The 17682-nt window shown below is 38.4% G+C and overlaps 2 protein-coding genes across 6 annotated transcripts in view; one reads left to right on the top strand and one right to left on the bottom strand.

Annotated features, from left to right (window-relative positions):
• Positions 1–1518: 1518 nt before the first annotated feature.
• Positions 1519–9284, bottom strand: IKBIP (IKBKB interacting protein). 3 transcript variants are annotated; one of them, XM_086885865.1, is made up of 5 exons: positions 9095–9256; positions 7301–7529; positions 6483–6600; positions 4769–5592; positions 1519–2564 (listed from the first exon to the last, which is right to left on the bottom strand). In XM_086885865.1, the coding sequence occupies exons 2-5, from the start codon at positions 7492–7494 to the stop codon at positions 2543–2545; spliced, it is 1158 nt and encodes a 385-aa protein (XP_086741991.1). In that variant the 5' UTR covers positions 7495–7529; positions 9095–9256; the 3' UTR covers positions 1519–2542. The 3 variants fall into 3 exon arrangements, with proteins under 3 accessions (XP_086741991.1, XP_086741994.1, XP_086741992.1); XM_086885868.1 differs by lacking the exon at positions 4769–5592 and having other exon boundaries at positions 9095–9284; XM_086885866.1 differs by lacking the exon at positions 1519–2564 and having other exon boundaries at positions 3532–5592; positions 9095–9264.
• APAF1 (apoptotic peptidase activating factor 1) overlaps positions 9196–17682 on the top strand; it is a 30893-nt gene continuing 22406 nt past the window's right edge. The window contains exons 1-7 of one of the 3 annotated variants that reach the window (XM_086885854.1): positions 9196–9288; positions 10684–10832; positions 11106–11295; positions 12540–12737; positions 13783–13966; positions 16875–16987; positions 17506–17637. In XM_086885854.1, the coding sequence (XP_086741980.1) occupies positions 10695–10832; positions 11106–11295; positions 12540–12737; positions 13783–13966; positions 16875–16987; positions 17506–17637 (955 nt within the window). In that variant the 5' untranslated portion in view covers positions 9196–9288; positions 10684–10694. Of the gene's footprint in view, positions 9289–9508; positions 9692–10683; positions 10833–11105; positions 11296–12539; positions 12738–13782; positions 13967–16874; positions 16988–17505; positions 17638–17682 lie in introns of those variants that run through there. The other 2 variants (XM_086885855.1, XM_086885856.1) reach the window with 2 other exon arrangements.

The following is a 17682-nucleotide window of genomic DNA, read 5'->3' as shown; positions in this document are numbered from 1 at the left end:
AGTGGACCCTTTTCATGCAGACAGACCTCTGCTGTGTCAAGGCTGCTCAGATTAACTGTGCAGCTGGAAAGTATTTTCCACATCACTTGTGTAGATGTTGCCTTACTGGTTCTGCAGTTCTGCCTCTCCAGTTCCTTACTGGCTACTGACCACAAATGATGCATTAATAAAATTGAAAGCAAAGTGAATAAAATTACCATAGCCTGTGATCCACAATATATTTATTATGTAACCCTCTAACCTCTAAGGTGTATGTGCATGTGTACATACATTGCTTCAGGTCATTACATATGAACAAAATGCATACTTTTCCATGGCTGTTCTTTAATTTTACTGCCTCCTTCAAATACCATTTGGTCATTTTCAGGAGCCCAGTTCAGAACTGTGTAGAAGAGCAAAGGGACAGGGGTTGGTAGAGTATCTGTGGATGCTTCTAGGAAAACTTGTCTTTTAAAAAGTTTTATTCTTGCCATCTGTCAGGTGGACTGGAAAGGGGTAGAAGAAAGGGGAAGTAGGAATGGACCTATACCAAAAAGAGGAAAACTAAATAAAGTGTTGGAGGTTGACTGTGGGCAAATGAAGCAAAGAAGGTACAGAAGACCAGGAACATGGAGCAGACCAAAAGACATGGAATGCTGAATGAAGATGAAAATAATGAGGGAGAGGAATGCTTTTATTCTCCATACAATCAAGAGTCTAGTAGTTGCAAGATGTTCAGGTATGGCAAACTGAAAAGTTATAAAGGCCTGACTATATACTTATACTTCTTGATATCATTTCATTTAAAGGAATTTTCTGAGTTGCTGTATTGCTTCTAATTGATATTTATAGTAATTTTTATTCCTATTTAATGCATTTCTCTCTCCCCACCTTCCTCTGCTAAAACCATTCCCACTGTCTTGTTACTGCCTACTACATTTTCAAATGTCTCAAATCTGTTGTTCTTCAGCACCTAAATAGTCCTAATAGTTCATAGCAGTAGCCTTTTGGGACGTAAGTAGCTTCTCTGCTCATTCTGCTGCTCACTATATAGTATTTTTTAGACCAAGAAATAATGAATGACTAGCACTGTTAGGATTCCTGAGCAGACACCGTGACACTGGGATAAAGCCATCAGCATTAGGTCTTTCAGAGCATTGTCCCTATAGAGTGTCCTGTTTTAAAGACAGAACAGTGCTGCACAGTAATTTTGGTTTACAAGTATAAAGCCTCACACAAAGCCTTATATAAATTATTCCATCTAAATGCGTGACAAACATTTTGGAAGGCGTCAGCAATATTATTGAGTATTTCTTGGTTTGCTGCATTTGCCTTGTTAAATATTACTTAAAAAATAAACCAGTTTACAAAAATCATAGTGTGAATAGAGACAAAGTGCTACTGCAGTTTGGCTACCTCTTCTTTAGTTGGAAACCACAATTCTGTCCCTTCCTTTGCAGCAGGAAAGCAAAACTGGAGATCTGTCATTCTTGGGTCCTGCTTTCTTCATGAAAGCAAACTCTTAAGGTAAGAACATAATTTTACACTTTAACATTGCTTTATTGTACAAAACAAGCAATTTATTAAATACAGCATCTGTCATCCTTCAGAAAAATACATGCAGAGAGATAAGGTTTTTGTTCACATTATTTTTTCTCCCTTGAAATAAGTATGACTTTTTCCTGTCCTGTTCCAAGGAATTGGACAAATTTCTGGTCTAGGTGTGCTTCTAAATGAAGCCTTTAAATATCGTCTGTCTTCTCAGTACTACACATGACGGGAGTTAACACTCCTCCAACACTATTCTTCAGGCAGTGGCCAGTCAGTGATCAATTAATGTCTGAAATCTTGGTTATTTCATCTTTCACATCCTTGATCTTGGTTTGGACTGTTGTTAGATTGGCCAGTTTCTCATTCAGTAAAGCAATTTCCTTCTCCCGTCGTAACACCTCCTCCACTAATCTTCCTATTCTCAGTGTTAGGTCATTTATTAAGGGCTCCAAGATGGCAAACTCCTTTTTAACTTTGTACATCTTAGGTTTTAAATCATTTGCAAATGTAACTGTCTTCAGAACTTTTGCTCTGTCACCTTCAAGATTCAAAAGTCTGTTGGAATGCTTGTTAAAATCACTCCTTAACTCGGACAGTGCTGTCTTAATTTGCTCAATTTTTTTTGCGTTACTGGCTGCCAGGCTTTGGATGTTTGTACTTCGGTCGATGCTACTGGTAAGGAGGTCACTTATATTTTTTACTGTTGCCTTTTCACCTTTTTCTACTTTATCTTCTAGTGTTAGTAAAGAATCCGTCAGTGTAGTCATTTCTGAGACCAGGCCTGAAATGCGTCTTATGTCAGTTTTTACTGTCACAATTGTCAATGTTACATTCTTTGCTATAGAAACTGCATTCTGTTCAGTGCTTGAAACTGCATGAAAAAGGCTTGTTAAATTCTTCTCTAGTTCTTCTTGTTTTTTAATTATGCTGCTAGACCATGTTTTCATTGTATAAATATCTTCCTGCAGATATTTAATGTGAGAAATTGTTTGAAGATCTTCCAGCTGTTTCATTAAGTTCCAAGTCTTTTCACACTAGAGGGATACAAAAATATTTCTAGCTTAACAACTTAACATCAAAATTCAAGCCATACTTAAATGAAATATCCTATTATTCTGACATTCAATTTGAATGCAAACCCTATCTCTAGGAAATCAACTTCTGTTACAACACAATCACATTTTTTTTCTTCTCAGTATACATAATAAATGTTAGTATTTCTTCTATTACTACAGAAAATCACAGGAAGGTGGTATATGACTTTCCAAGGTAACCTCTGAAAACACAAGTCATCAAATGGAATCTTCTTCCATATACAGGAATTTTTAAGTCTCCATAAAAGCTATTTTAGTGAAAGAAAACTCATGCTACTGGTGGATTTTTGTCTTGATTTGCTAGTTCACTCTTTTATTTTTATTTTCTTATGATTGGTTCTTGGTTTTCAAATTTGGGAGCAAAAAAGGAAATCATCTGAGTGATACTATCCTGTTCAATCCCCGGTAAGTCAGGGTAGAACTTGGAGAGAAAAAAAAACACCAAACAAGCAAACTGAAACACATTCCAAGAGGCTAGAATTAGTTTTATATTAATCCTTTTCTGGACACTAATAGAAAAAATATCATCACAGGAACAAATATTTTTAACTCTTCCATACTGCTGGTCATTCCTTAATAGCTCAGAACCGTTTGCTCAAAAGCAAAACACCCGAATTTAGGTTGTGCAAAGTCATGCTTATTTCCTACTTAATGTCCTCAAAGGAAGAGGATTTCATGTTGAACCTCCTTTATATTCAGCTTTCAGCAGGGTTGAGGTTGATGAAAGACTTTAGATTAGGGGTCATTCCACTGGCACTTTCACCACCCTGCCTCAAAAATATACATAGCAGAAACACTAGAACTTGGAAGACGCTTGTGAAAAGTGTTTAAAAGTATTTTAAAAAATTATTTATATAATAGTTTTTCCTAATAGGACATGGAACACTAAAGTATTTACTCTGTACCCTTTCTGGAGGAACAGTTTATTTTGAATCAGATTATATGCACCAGGATGAGGAAATTCACTACAATATATTTTTATTTTGACTATGACTGTAAACTGACAGAAATTTATACATAAGCAATAATAATATGAAGACAACACAGCTTTATAACATTGAGAAACATTGGTTTCATAGTCTCTTGAATAGGCAGTGTTACCTCTTTAGTGAAGAATTCAGTGGAATTCTCAAGAAATCAATGTACAAACCCGGAATAATTTAAATCTGATGAAGTCATAAGTGTTATGGGTTCATACTGTTTCTACTAAGCAATCTCCTTTCCTGAGAAATACAAAATTATCAAGACAATAAGTCTGCAGACAATTTGTGTTGTCCCTGAGATCCATATTTCAGTGAACAGCTGTCAGGTAGTACTACATCATGTAAGTAGGTCTATGAATAAACTGGATGTTCCCTGCTCCCAGACACATAACTCCACTTATTTCTTTAATTACTTCGGCAGCTCTTGGTTCAGCAAATTTTGGGAAACAATGTCAGTGACACTTAATTTTTTATTTTCTTGTCAAATGTGAAGCAATAAGAGACGTATCATGTAATGCCTAACAAAGAATATCCTACAGAAGAAAAGGCTAAAATTTGTTTCTAAAGCACCAAAACACTCCCCAAAAATAAAAACAAACCAGCTTCTATGTAAATACCAGCTGCTTATAGATACCAGAACAAGACAAAGTTCTCAGTAGGGGGTATTTTACTAAGTGTTTACCCTAAGGGTGTTGTACCTAAGCTTCAGCTGTTAAAAATGCACTCCTGTTTTCCTGCAGCACCAAACCATCACAGTGTACCATACATTAAAAACAAGGTACAGCTAGCTCTGCTGAGAAGTAAATGATTAATTGTGCACTGTGTTACAAGTCTATGGAAAACAATACACAAAGTAACAACAAAAGAAACTAAGTAGTGAAAACTAAATACAAACTAAAAATATGAGCTCTTTTCCCCTTAAATCTAAATACTGTCCTTCAAATTATTTTTAATAAAAGTATTTTAATAAATAAGCTGAAAAGAATCCTTAATTTAAGAAAATATTCCTTTCCTTCTTTAACAGAGGTTCATTCTCAACTTTTTAGGCTGTTCCAATGTCTCTTTAGATCAATGACAATATCTCAGCTATCCCTGACATACACTTAAATCACATTGTTTATAAAAATGTGCTTTTTCATTAATGAAAAAGTCAAAACTCACTTATCCCCATTCTGGCCATTTTCTAAGTTAAAGCTTTCCAAAGTTACTTCTTTTACTTTAGAAGATCCTGTTAAGTCAGGCCCTGTTTCTAGAACAGCTATTTCATGCTGCACTTTGAACAAGCTGCCTTTGGACTGTAGGGCTTCAAGAGCCTTCTGCACCACCACTGTATCTGAAACAGTTTTCAACATGTCATTTTCCACAGTGTACAGCTGTGTCTTCAAGTCCTCTATCTTTTTCTCCATACCAAGCAAGTCACTTGACAACCTAAGAACAGAGCGAATAGCATTTTCAATTGTTGGCAAATGGGTCTTGCACTCCTCAATTTTAGGTTCATAGTTTGCAAGTTTCTGATTCAGGTCTGTGTCCTTGGCTACCAGACTATTCTGTTCTTCTTCTAGCTTTTCAACTGACTTTGCATCCAAGTTCAACTTTTGTTCAACCCTCGAGAATTCATCATCTTCTTGCTTTTTTAGTGTTCTTATATTTCTGGCTGTACTGTCTTCCAAATCTCTTACTCTTTCTGAAAGGGATTTAATTCTTTGGTCAACTTCATTAATTTTGGAAGTAACTTCTGTATGTATGACCTTTGCTTCAGATTTTAAACCACTAGCATTTGTGTTCATTTCATCCAGGCTTCTTCTCCAGGAATTTGTAACATTTTGGAACTTCTCATTAATGCTCTGCATCTTTAGAGATAGAGTCTGTTCATTGTTCTGAATATCATTTATGATGTTGTGAAGAGAAGGTATTTCCTGCTCAAACTCAGTCATCACAGAGATGGATGAGGCAGCTTCTTGCAGGATACTTTCAGTAGACTCAAGCTGTGTTTACAACACAAAACAATGTCTGTGTCTATTTTAAAAAAGTAAGAACAGAAAACCATTTCCATTTATTAAGGGAAAATAAAGTCCCTTAAAAGCCTCTGTACTTGTTACAAAGCTCCTCCATGGTGCGTTTCTGCATTTAATCTTTAAAATATTGTTGATTAACCTAGCATGAAGAAGTCATGGAAAAACAGGAATGTCTATTGTTGAACTTATATGGCCTATATGCAATTTTCCATGCTTGGTTTTTTTTGTGTCCAAAATACAGCAAATCCCATGCAACATTTTGCAATCTGAAGCATAGTGTATATAAATATCCAAATTACATCACGTATAAATGACATTATTCTGAGATCAGTGCTGAAACAAAGTCATTGCCATGAGCCATGCTGTGCTACCATCATTATCTGTACTTATTACTAAATATCAGGGATAATTCAGCAATCAGCACAGCTTTTCTACTTGATAATGTCACATGTGGTAATATTTTTTTCATTACTATTGTATTTTTTTATCTATCACTTTATTATGTCTTCACATTGTTAGAACAGGTGTGCTACATCAAAATGCTGGTAAATTTTCTTCACATCAATGTATGTTAGAACCACACATGAAAGAGGAGTGGTGGAATGAAATGTGCATATATGTCAGTTCTTAAAAACAGTTTCTAAAAAATAATACTGAGATTCAACCACTGTATTCACCTACTGGAACAATGGCATGGATTGACATGCTTTGTATGAAAGTCTCTAAAGGCCTATTCACAGGCAAGTAAAACACATTATGAAAACTTATTTAAAACAGTCAGTTAAATTAACAACATAACAATGAAGTAAACAATGACAAATGTTCACCAAAGATTATCCAATTAAGATGTTAATCATTACCTTTTCAGAAATTAAGTTTACTTTATTTCCCACATCCAGGATTTTTTCAGCTTCTTGATGTAAAAAATTATACTTTCTTTCCAGATCAGCAAATTGACCTGACTGCTGAAATAGAAACCTGCAAATTTCAAGTAAATAAACAGAAAGCATAACTTTTTAATTAGCATATATTAAGTATTCCAGGACCTGATTCACAGCAAATTGTTACTGGAGGTATTTGTGTTCACAGATCAACACATGACAGAAAAAAAAAAAAAAATGAAATTTATCTGTCTTGATAACTGGAGTTATCTTCCAAAAGAGGTATGACTACAAGGGAGCATCCATAGATGTCTTTGCTTTTACACTGCATGCAAAGGTAATTAAGGCACTGATGCTGCTAAGATATTTTAAAACATCTTTAACAAAGGTATTTGACCTTTACTTAAAGACTTCACCTGATGAATGGTTTTATTACACTGCTGAGCAAATTATTTACAGAAAACTCTATTTCATTTCTTCTGTCCAATTATTTATTACCTGCCAAGCAAGCACTTACTTTCAGACAAAGTTGCTTTTTAGTAGATGTAGTCTCCAAAGCAGGTATTTAGAATTCCTGAGCAAGGCACCTTCAACATGATGTAACAGATGGAGCTTCAGTATTAACTCACTGCATGCCAATGTTTCCATGCTTGTGAACACTGCTGCTCTCTCCTTAATCCTTTGGGCTTTAACAAGTTTCTATAGACTCTTGTCCCATGCACTCTGTTAACATGTAAATCATACACCCACAGAATACAAAAGAAAAATACTAAAATCCTCTCAAGAGAGTTACCTACCAGCTCAGCACCAGGCAAACAGCAAGGGAAATGATACTCAGACTCGTCCTTGAGTCCATCCAAAAGGAACTGTGATTATTGCTGGTTCTGGGACTTGCCAGCTTCCCATAATTACTGTGCCTCTCAACCTTCTGTGACCCTTCACTGGTCTTGGATGAAGACATCCCTTTTTTCCTTGGCTTAACTTCAGACATTTTGTGGTTTTAAAAAGCAGAAGCAAAGGAGAGAGCTAGAAAAAAATCCCAGAAAGGATTATTTTTTAATTCTTACTTTCAAACATCCTCAAATATAAACTCTAAGTACACAAAAACACCCTCAAAAATGTTTCTTTCAGTGTTCACTATGCTTCCTAGTTATGTGAACTTTTGTAAAGTATCATAATGCTTTCTATATTACAGAGCACTGTTTCATTATTTTTTCTAACTGAACTGACTTTCCAAGCTTAAGCTAATTTCACCTTTCCAGAAATATTTTGTCTGCTGTAGAATAAGCTATTTTAAATATGTATTGAAAATTAAGAGGATTAAAAGTATACTTCTTTTTGTAGCCGATGGCTGTCCCAAGTTCATCAGCAATTTCGCTGATGAACTCGAGTTTTACCTGTAGATTTAAAAAAGAATTATTACTTACACCACACTAAAAGGGGAAAGTAAATGTTTCAATTTAAAAAATAAAATTGCAAATCAAGCTTTAATTTAGAAATAGTTCAGTTTTAATGATTTCATGTCATCTGTAAAACCACCAATGTCAGTTAACAAAAAGATAAAAAATGATAGAAAAACTCAGAAGATAAATGAAATCATGCCTCAAGAAAAAAAGAAAAAAAGAAAAACTGTAACTTCCTCTGGATAAAGTTAAGGTCAGAATGGATTGAACCAATATGAATCTCCAGCTCATATTTTAATCAACCAAGTGAAGTACAGAGTGTAGATTTCAAGCCTAAAATCTTCTACCATATTGCTCAAAATGGACTTGATCCTTGGCGGAGTGGCTTTAGCTTAATTTGAGACCAAACTGTTGTGCTGGTTTTTTTGGATCACTTTGCAGCACTGCCATTAATAATGAAATAATAATATCATTATTAAAAATAATAAAAAATAATATCAAAATTATTTCTATTTGGAGATATTTACAGAGACACGAGGGTGAAAGGCTTTGTTTAAAATCTTATCTGTCATGCAGGTAGCTTAGAGCTGTTTGAGCCACAGTACTAGGAAGCATGCTCAGAGCTTACTGAAGTATGGAGGAAAGAAAGTTTTCATTTCCAAAAAACCCAAAACAACAAAACCCAGACAAAAAGAAAAGCCACCAAAGCAGAAAAAAAACCCAAAAAACAACATTTTGAAGCTTTTAAAACATCTTTGGGTAAAAAAAAAAAAAAAAAAAGCTCTGAATAGTAGTTGGAAAAGAGTTTGAGAGAAAAGGAAAGCTCTGCTTTGAAAGGACGGCTTCAGCGCGCAGCCCGCTGCGGTAGCAGGGGATGAGCCGCAGCTCCCCAGAGACCCTTCCGGACCCCCGGCCGCGCTGGGGCCGCTCCCCAAAAGTAAAGGACTGCTCTCTCCGCTGCCCCCGAAGTGACCCACATCCCCTCGGCTCCCCCCAAAGTGACCCACATCCCCTCGGCTCCCCCCAAAGTGACCCACATCCCCTCGGCTCCCCCCAAAGTGACCGACTGCCCCCTCCGTCCCCCGGGTTCCCGGCGAGCCCTAGTCCCCGGGCCAGCCCTGCAGGATGCCCCCAGCCCTGGCAGTCCCGGTGCCCCGTCCCCCCCTCCCTGCGGCCCCTGCTCCGTACCCGCCGTCGCTCCTCCGGCCTCAGCTGGGGGCCGGAGGCGGGTGAGGCCGCCCAGCCCCGCAGGCTCCACGTTTACAGGCCCCGGGGCCCCTCCCTTAGCCGCAGCTGGCGCATCGCCGCCCGGCCACGTCCGGGCCCGCCCGCCGCGGGCAGACAGCGGACAGACAGACAGACAGACAGACGGACGGGCAGAGGTGCCGGCACGCACAGCCGGGGCTCGGCGGCTCCGCGCCGGCGCGGAGGCAGTGCCGGGCTTTGTTGGGCGGCGGCGGGCCGGGCGGCGAGCGGGCCGGGCCGGGCCTTCCCCGCCCAGGCCCGGAAGGAGGAAGCGCCGCCGGCGCCGCCTGCCCGGGAGCCGCGGGGCATCGGCTGCGTCTCGGGGCTCGGCAGGGGCTCGGGGCCCGGCAGGGGCTCGGGGCCCGGCGGCTGCCGGGGGCTCCGCGCTGCCCGCGGGGCGAGCGGTGTGGCGGACACCCAGCGACAGAGCGGAGCGGAGCGGAGCGCCCGGGGCTCCGCCGGGGCTGGGTACGGGTCAGCGGCGGGCGGTCTGAGCGCCTCGGTTGCTGTGTGGTTCGCGGCTGCCAGCAGCGGCACGGTGTGAGTTAGCCCTTTGTTTTGGTGTTCGTGGAGCGATTTCTTTTGTGTTTGCTTCGCGAGTAGCAGTGTTATTACTATTATTATCCGTTTTTCGCCCGAGGAGCTTTAGCGTCCCCTTTCCTCCGCGGTAGGGTGGAAGGCTTTCCTAACTACGTAATTTTCAGTGAAAATAGGAAATTCTGTCAGCACGGCGGAAGAGGTGCTCCATCACGGGCTGATCCAAAGGCAGCTGCTGTACATCTGCTGTACACCCAGCTCATGGAGGAGAGAGTGCCGGAAAAGGTGAACGCCTCAGCAGGCACCTGTATTGGTGCTCTGTGGAGGAGTTTGGACTTGTTTATGGAGCTCTCCTGGCCGGAATGTCATCGGAGAGAGTTTTGATCGTTTGGGACTCTCGGAGTCGTTGATCAGTTCTAGGAAGCTTTTACGCCGTAGTCAATAGCTTTTACCTTCTGTTTTCTTTAGACATTTGTTTTTTTATGATATGGAGGAAGAATGCAAGTTTAAAGTTGCGTGTCTAAATGCTGATAAGGGAAGGTACAGAGCAGTCAGTGGCAGTGTTGGGTGCTCCGTCTTCCATCATATGTCAAGATCCAAGTGTCCTTTTATGGAGCCTTGGACTTGGAGACAACAATGCGTTTGTCCTGTGCAATGAGACCAGTCCTCTTTCTCATCCTCTTGTCCCAGTCACATGATCCAAGAACTTAAAAAACTTGAGGAATGCAGTGAGTGGGGAGAAGACCTTTTAATACAGACATTTGGCAAGTTGCTAGTAGATGAGAAGCTTGTAGTCTTTGGTTTTTAGTTCTGAAAGTGTTCATAAACATAAATTCATAGGAATGGGGAAAATAATTTGTTTTTTTCAGAATTAGCAGGTGCTTTGCTACTCTTTCTGATTTAACACCAAAATTTATAAGCTGTTTGAAAACTTATTTCCTCACACTTGTAAGTTATGTTCCCAGTCTGACTTCCCTCTCCCTGTTCTTTTTCAGGCTGAAGAAATATGGATGTCAAAAGTAGAAACTATTTGCTGATGAATCGTCAAGCACTGGAAAATGACATCAAGACTTCTTATATCATGGATCATATGATTGCTGATGAAGTGCTAACGTTACAGGAGGAGGAGAGAGTGAAGCAGCAGGTACAATTATCTCTCACTGCTATTCCTCTTCCTGGTCTGCTCACATATTTTACCATGCTTTTTAAAAATAGTAATTTCTGACTATCTAATTCCTGGATTTGTCAAATTCTAAAGTATATGCCTAGCACACAATTTTTGTTGCTCTTATAAGGGCTTGGTAAGTTAAAGGCTATTTCTATAGCTATAAATAGTCTATAATTTACAGAGTGATAGGTGAAATGATTTCTGAGGTTTCTTATTTCTGAATAATACCTGTTCTAATTTTTTTTCTAGAATACACAGAAGGAGCGAGCAGCTATGCTAATAAACATTATTCTTACAAAAGATAATAATTCATATAGATCCTTTTATAATGCACTGCTCCATGAAGGGTACAGAGATCTTGCTGCACTTCTCCAGGATGGCATCCCTGCTGTCTCATCTGGTAACAGAAAGAGTTCAATGGATGGAATGACTTCTTACGGTCAGTGTAACTACAGCAATCCCCGTGCTTGAGTGAGAACACAAGCTTTTCATTCCTTAGAAAGTGCCTATGGGTAATACCTGTTCCAATGAAAAAGGAGCAGTTGGTGCATTTGTTTGTTTTGGTAGTGGCATAACTATGTCTCTATGTCATCTACTTAATATGGCCTGGAGAGTTACCACAGTTACATCTGTTACAGGTCATCTTGAAAGTGTTCATATTAAATAATGCTTATTTTAAAAACAGGATACCTGGTGCTCTCACGGTTTTCTCTAGTTTGTAACATTTTTTTTGTAAGTGAAAGGAAGACTCTCATTTGTGTGTATTAAAACTTGTAGCCTCCAAAATTCTGATATTTAAGAGTGATCTGGAATCTCTCAACCTACATTGATCTAGCTGATCACTGATATAATTAGATCACTGATAAGTTGATCTAATTATAAAGTTACTTAATTCTTTCCACCAGATCTGTTAGTAGCCTATATAAGGTCCATGACTTTTACCTGTGTTGTCTTCAGTATTACCTTTGACTGATGACCTTTATTGATGAAATAAATTTGTAGTTTCTAATGGGCAGAACCTACTAACTGCCATGTTTACTGGCACTCTACAGGTAAGTGTCAAAGGCATGTAGAGTTCAAGGCTATCTTAGATAATCAAAGTTTGTCAGTTATGTCACTCCATATGGCCACAAAGTGGGCAGATGAGGTGCACATTTCCTTTCCTGTCATGCTTTACCACTTTCAAGTTGTGCTATCTCAGCTTAAATCAATGGAAGTCTTGCTTGGTTCCCAGTGCTGTGCTGTGAACTGCCTAGGAAAGGCTTTACACAGCATCCTTTCTTTTCTGCTGCATCCACTGTGTGGTGACTTCTGGCTGAGAAAGGGACTTGATTGTTGGGTAATGTTGAGCTCCTGTGTTTGCCACAGTTTCCATGGGAGATGTTAATTCTCTTTTCACTTCTAGGGATTAATGTAACAAGCTTTCCTCATGCAGTTGTTATTAATTTGAACACTGTTTTAGATAGGGGGCTAGTTACATGCTAAGTAATTTATTTCTGAAAAGCAGTATTTTTTTAGTATTTGATATTTTGAGTCCAGCAGGTTTTAGGGCATTTTTATGGAACATGAGGTGGGGAGGGAGCCCACTAGTTAATTTGGGTGGAAAACTGTTTGGTTGGGTTTGAAGAGGCATCACATTTAGAACTCACGTTTTATTTTGATGTTTCTTGTTCTTAACTTTAGTGAAGACCATTCTCTGCGAAGGGGGTGTGCCACAGAGACCAGTTGTGTTTGTCACTCGACCAAAGCTCGTAGATGCTATTAAAAAGAAACTGTACTGCTTGGGAAGTGATCCAGGCTGGGTCACAGTTTATGGAATGGCAGGCTGTGGGAAGACTGTTTTGACAGCAGAAGCTTTAAGGGATCCTCAGCTCTTGGAAGGTACTTTCAGGAAAGCATCTGTATTTTTATAAAAATCACTATAGGTGATATATACATATGTGAATACACATATTGGACATGTATGGTGCAATATCATGTGTCACCTTGAAAGTGGTTTGGATTTCTATATTTCTTAGGTGATTCTGAAGTATTTTCTTGCAACATACAACTTTCATAACCATTTAGTGGTCTAGGACCACTAAGAGTTCTATTAGTTTGTAGAGAAAGGTTTTGAAAACCTTTTCACCTTAGAATCTGCTTTGGTTTATGAGAGTAGATGCATTCTTAATTAACTTGAAATTGTTATTTCTGTTAATGCAAAATAATACATCTAGTTATATTCCTTTTGAGCATTGCTGTAAGGTCCTCAGACACCTCTCCTTGCTATGTGAGTTAAAAAAAATACCTTGTTCTAACTTTTGCATATATTTTAATAGTGGCAGGCATTTGTGGGTGATTAATATTGCCTTAGCTTAAAGTAGGTCATAGATGCAACTGTTTAATGGCATTTTTTCTATTTTACTTATTTTTCCTTGAATAGGACACTAGGAGGAGAAAGTAGGACTTGGTATTAAAGAAAAAAATGATGTAGGGATAGACACTATAGCATCCTCTGCTACAGCTGACTCTTTTAGATATCTTCTTGATCACTGTTTCAGGATTATTTTTACACGCCAGACTCTTGAACTCCTGCGGCACTACACGGTTAAGAATGTAAATGGTAGGTCAGACTAGCAGGAAGATGGATGCAGAAGGGGCTTTGGAGGGACAGGAAGGAGGATGTGTAGAAAGGAGGGATGATAGCATCAGTGATGGTGTGAAATTTCTGTGGGTTTTTGTCCTGTAGAGTCTGTTCCTTTAAAAATAAATAAGAATGGTCTTTTAGAACCACCTTCTGGTGTTAACAGTAGTGTTGTAAGGATGGCTTCCAACAGACTTTACAGGTTTGTGTTTTAATTAATGCTGACTTACTACTGTAAATTGCTATTAAATATTTTAAATTATTTAAAATGTGTGGCATGATTAATATTGCTTTTCTTCATAGATTACTTTCCAGGAGGAGTTCACTGGATCTCTGTTGGGAAACAGGACAAAGCAGGGCTCCTCATAAAACTTCAGAATCTCTGTAGTAGGTTGGAACATGAGTCCACTCTTTCACAAAGACCACCACTTAACATTGAGGAGGCTAAAGATCGTCTTCGTTTGCTGATGTTGCGCAAATACCCCAGGTGATGTCAGTAAAATCAAATACTATTCTTTTAACTGATAAAACTTTGCAGAGTAACTTTGGTCCACTCATCTGAGCTGTCTGTGTTGTGGTTACATGTGTCTGTGGTGTGGGTGTTGTTTTTTTAACCAACTTCCTAACTTATGCTAATATGACTTCTGTCAACAAAACATGTTAACCAGCTGTGCAGGAGTCAAATTTACTTGAAAAAGCAAATAGTGAAATAATGAAAGATGGGATTGAATAGTGAAAAATGGGAAGAAACAATTGGAAATAAGGATTTCTCTAATCTTCGGTGTTCTCGTTGTATGTGTAGACTTTAGTCTATGTATGCTTTAGTGATTGTGAGGATTATACAGCAGAAAAAAGGGTGTGTATCACTGCAGAAAATTCTTCCTTTCCAGAACAGCTGGAGTCTTTGAAAAGTATTTGGTCTAGAGGTACCAAAATGAAAGCAGATTTTCATGATGTGACCAATTATTGCCAAGAAACCACTTTTTCTCAGTCACTGCACAGCTTTTTTCAGCTTTGAGCAATAGTTCTTGTTATTTGCTGAAGATTTCATTATTCTCTGGGAAAATCTGTACTAAACTAAATAAGCCTGCTTCTCAGGGAGTTATCGTGGGAATAATGCTCCAGCCCCATGATCTTTGTAGAAAACAGAGTAGAATACTGGCATTTTGTGGGGAAAAAATGTCTTTCTTGTGAAGAAAAGATGTGGAAAATATTGACAGGTCCTCTAAAAGAGACCTGTCAGCTGAAAGTGCCCTTTTCCTGGAAGGATGTGAAGAGATTGTCTCCATTGACACATTTCCATTGTTATTTCTTGTTTATTAACAAACAAAAGAAATCAAAACTCTTCAATACAGAAATGGGCATGGGAGGAAATAGAGGGGAGTGTGTCTGGGAGTGAGGTTCGTAGAGGGTGCAAGTAAAAGGGAAACAGAGCTTCACTGAAGCTTGGGATGGAGCCGGCTCTGCTCTGGAATTCTTTGGCGACAAGAGGTCACTTTAGCTATATCTGGATTCAGATAGACAACCCAGTACATCTCTTGGAAATAAAGTATTAGACAAAAGACTCAGATTTTTAAGCAAGTATTTTTCTTAGGATTTAATTATTAGTAATTAGTCAAATGAAAAATTGAAACTATGGTGTACTTTAAAATAAGAAACTACAGAATTTAATCTCCTGTGATTGTTATCACAGGGTTTTGTTCATTGCTTTGGGGTGTGTTTTCACTTGTTTTGGTTTTTCTTTGTTTTAAGGTGTTTTTTAATAATCCTAATTAGAATTTAAGATTTGTTGGTGTGACTGGAGGAGAAAAATCACTGGTGCCTAATGAATGGGAGGACTTTGAAGTGCTCAGAGTAATTAAAAACATAAAATCAGGCTGTAATTCACGATACTTATCACATTCGCAATCATAAAAGTGCCACAACATGCGTCCTTTATGGCTATGGTAGTATTCTTGTGAACCCTCTGATTTATCAAGAAGTTATTAGTAGAAGAGTTGTATAAAAATGAGATAGGGGTATCCAAGACTTAAATGTATATTTGAGAATGTAGTCTGATGTGTATGGATTTCTTTAAGGAGGATCAAATCCTTAATTATAGGCTTTGATGGCATAAGTTCCACTTAGCTGAACAAAAATGAGGAAGCTTTGTCACTCTTCAGTGAGAACTGGACAACTTAACCAGTTGAGTGGTGTGGAAAATTCCATCCCTTAAAAAAAAAGTGTAGTGAATGTTAACAATTTATAGGATTAGGTGTCAATAACTAAAACTCACTGAAGGTAAATAATTGTTATATCTTTTCATACATCTACTTGCCAGCTAGTCTTTTTGACTTCTTGCTCCCTTAAAGCCAGTATTTTAAAAACAGTTTTCAGTAACTTCTCTGTCATATATAGGCAGGTGCAGGGAAGTCTACTTTATGTTATTCTGATGGGATTCCATGTAGGAACCTATAAATGTGGCTGGCCATAGGATTGGAATATGTGGTCATTATGAACTATCATTTATGTAAGAAGAGCCTTGCCATTCAAGACAATTGCTTTACAAGAAGATTAGCCTCATATAGTTTTCCAAAGATACAAAAAATTTAAAACCTTTGAGTCAAAAGGAAACTTAAATGCTTTCCCACAAAGCTTATCACCATCCTGTGTCAGAGCTGTCTAGTTTTATACAACTCTTTTCTTCATTTATGATACCTAGTGACTTAAAACCAGTAAATATTTCTGGTTTTCCTGGCATCTACTAATGGAAATGTTTCTCAAAACATTGTTTACACTTCAGCTGTAGCTATGAAACAATAAATGGTAAGTACCTTTTTGAGATAACTGCATTCAGTTTCTTGCACAGTGTTTAATCATAGAATCACCAAGGTTGGAAGAGACCTTCAAGATTATCAGGTCAACCATATCCCCTAAGTGTCACATCCAGACACTTTTTGGATGCTTCCAGAGACAGTGACTTCACCACCTCCAATGGCAACGTAGTCCAGTGCTTAGCCACTCTTTCAGGGATTTTTTTTCTTTTTCTAATATCTAATCTGAACTGCCCTGGTGCAATTTAAGGCCTTTTCCTCTCCTTCCACTTGAGATATGGCAAAGATATCAACTGCCATGTTGACTCCTTTCAGGTCATAAAGATTCATAAGGTCCCCCCTGAGCCTTCTTTTCTCCAGACTAAACAACCTCAGCTCCCTCAGCTGTGCCTCTTAGGACATTTTCTAGACCCTTTACCAGCTTCGTTACCCTTCTCTGGACATACTGTTAAGGTATTCTACATAGTAATATAAAGAAATTATGCAGTGATACCTTGTAAATTCTGAAAATGTGTTTTCTTTATTAAATGCAATATTTTTTTAGCATTAATAGTTGATCTAAAGTATTTCTTCTCACACTAGGTCTCTTTTGGTCCTGGATGACATTTGGGATTCCTGGGTGTTAAAAGCATTTGATAATCAATGTCAGGTACTCATCACGAGCAGGGACAGGAGTGTAACAGATGCTGTGGCTGGTAAGAAGCAGTTTCTTCTCTTGCAGCACAGATTTTATGTGTCTGTGTCTGCAGCTTGTTCATGTGAGCTTTCAGAAGAATCTGATAGAACCTGTCTTTCAGTCTGTGCACAAGTGGCAAGGTTTTAGAATTCTGCTTTGTGAGATTTCATGCCCTTTGTGAAATAAATATTGTATGGTATCGAAAAGTGACATGTTTACATTGGTGAGTGCAGTAATTCTCAGCAGAATGAATTAACCTCTGGGACACTGATGCTGTTAGACTGATTATCTCTACACTATTCACCAGCAACTGCCCATAATGCATTTGTGATTTTTTAGCTTATAGTCTGTTTTCTCCTATGCGTATATCTCTAATGCAAGCTGATTCTAATAAGTAGAATTTATACTCTTCTTAGTCCTCTAAAATACTATGCAAAAAATCATGAACCTTTGCTCCATATATTACTTGAAAAATACTTTGAATTTCCATGCTGTTTTTTGCATTCATTAAAATTTTTTCCATGTTTCTGTTTCTAGGCATTAAATATGAGGTTCATGTGGAAAGTGGGCTAGCACATGAGAAAGGATTGGAGATTTTATCCCTATTTGTGAATATGAAAATATCAGAGCTTCCAGAACAAGCTAACTGTCTTGTAAGAGAATGCAAAGGTATTTTGCTCTTTTTCGTACAATTTACCAGTGAATGTAGTTTTT

The sequence above is a fragment of the Cyanistes caeruleus genome, chromosome 4 (assembly GCF_971803275.1).
Source record: "Cyanistes caeruleus chromosome 4, bCyaCae1.hap1.1, whole genome shotgun sequence".
Lineage (NCBI taxonomy): Eukaryota > Metazoa > Chordata > Aves > Passeriformes > Paridae > Cyanistes > Cyanistes caeruleus.
This window is presented reverse-complemented; position numbering and strand designations above follow the sequence as displayed.

What these genes read in the sequence shown, in the direction of transcription:
- IKBIP (XM_086885865.1), bottom strand. Translation starts at nt 7,494, where the DNA reads ATGTCTGAAGTTAAGCCAAGGAAAAAAGGGATGTCTTCATCCAAGACC. An exon ending in GTTTGCCTGGTGCTGAGCTG is followed by an intron (nt 6,601 to 7,300) that starts GTAGGTAACTCT and finishes TGAAATTTGCAG; the next exon opens with GTTTCTATTTCAGCAGTCAG. An exon ending in AATGGCCAGAATGGGGATAA is followed by an intron (nt 2,565 to 4,768) that starts GTGAGTTTTGAC and finishes GTATCCCTCTAG; the next exon opens with TGTGAAAAGACTTGGAACTT.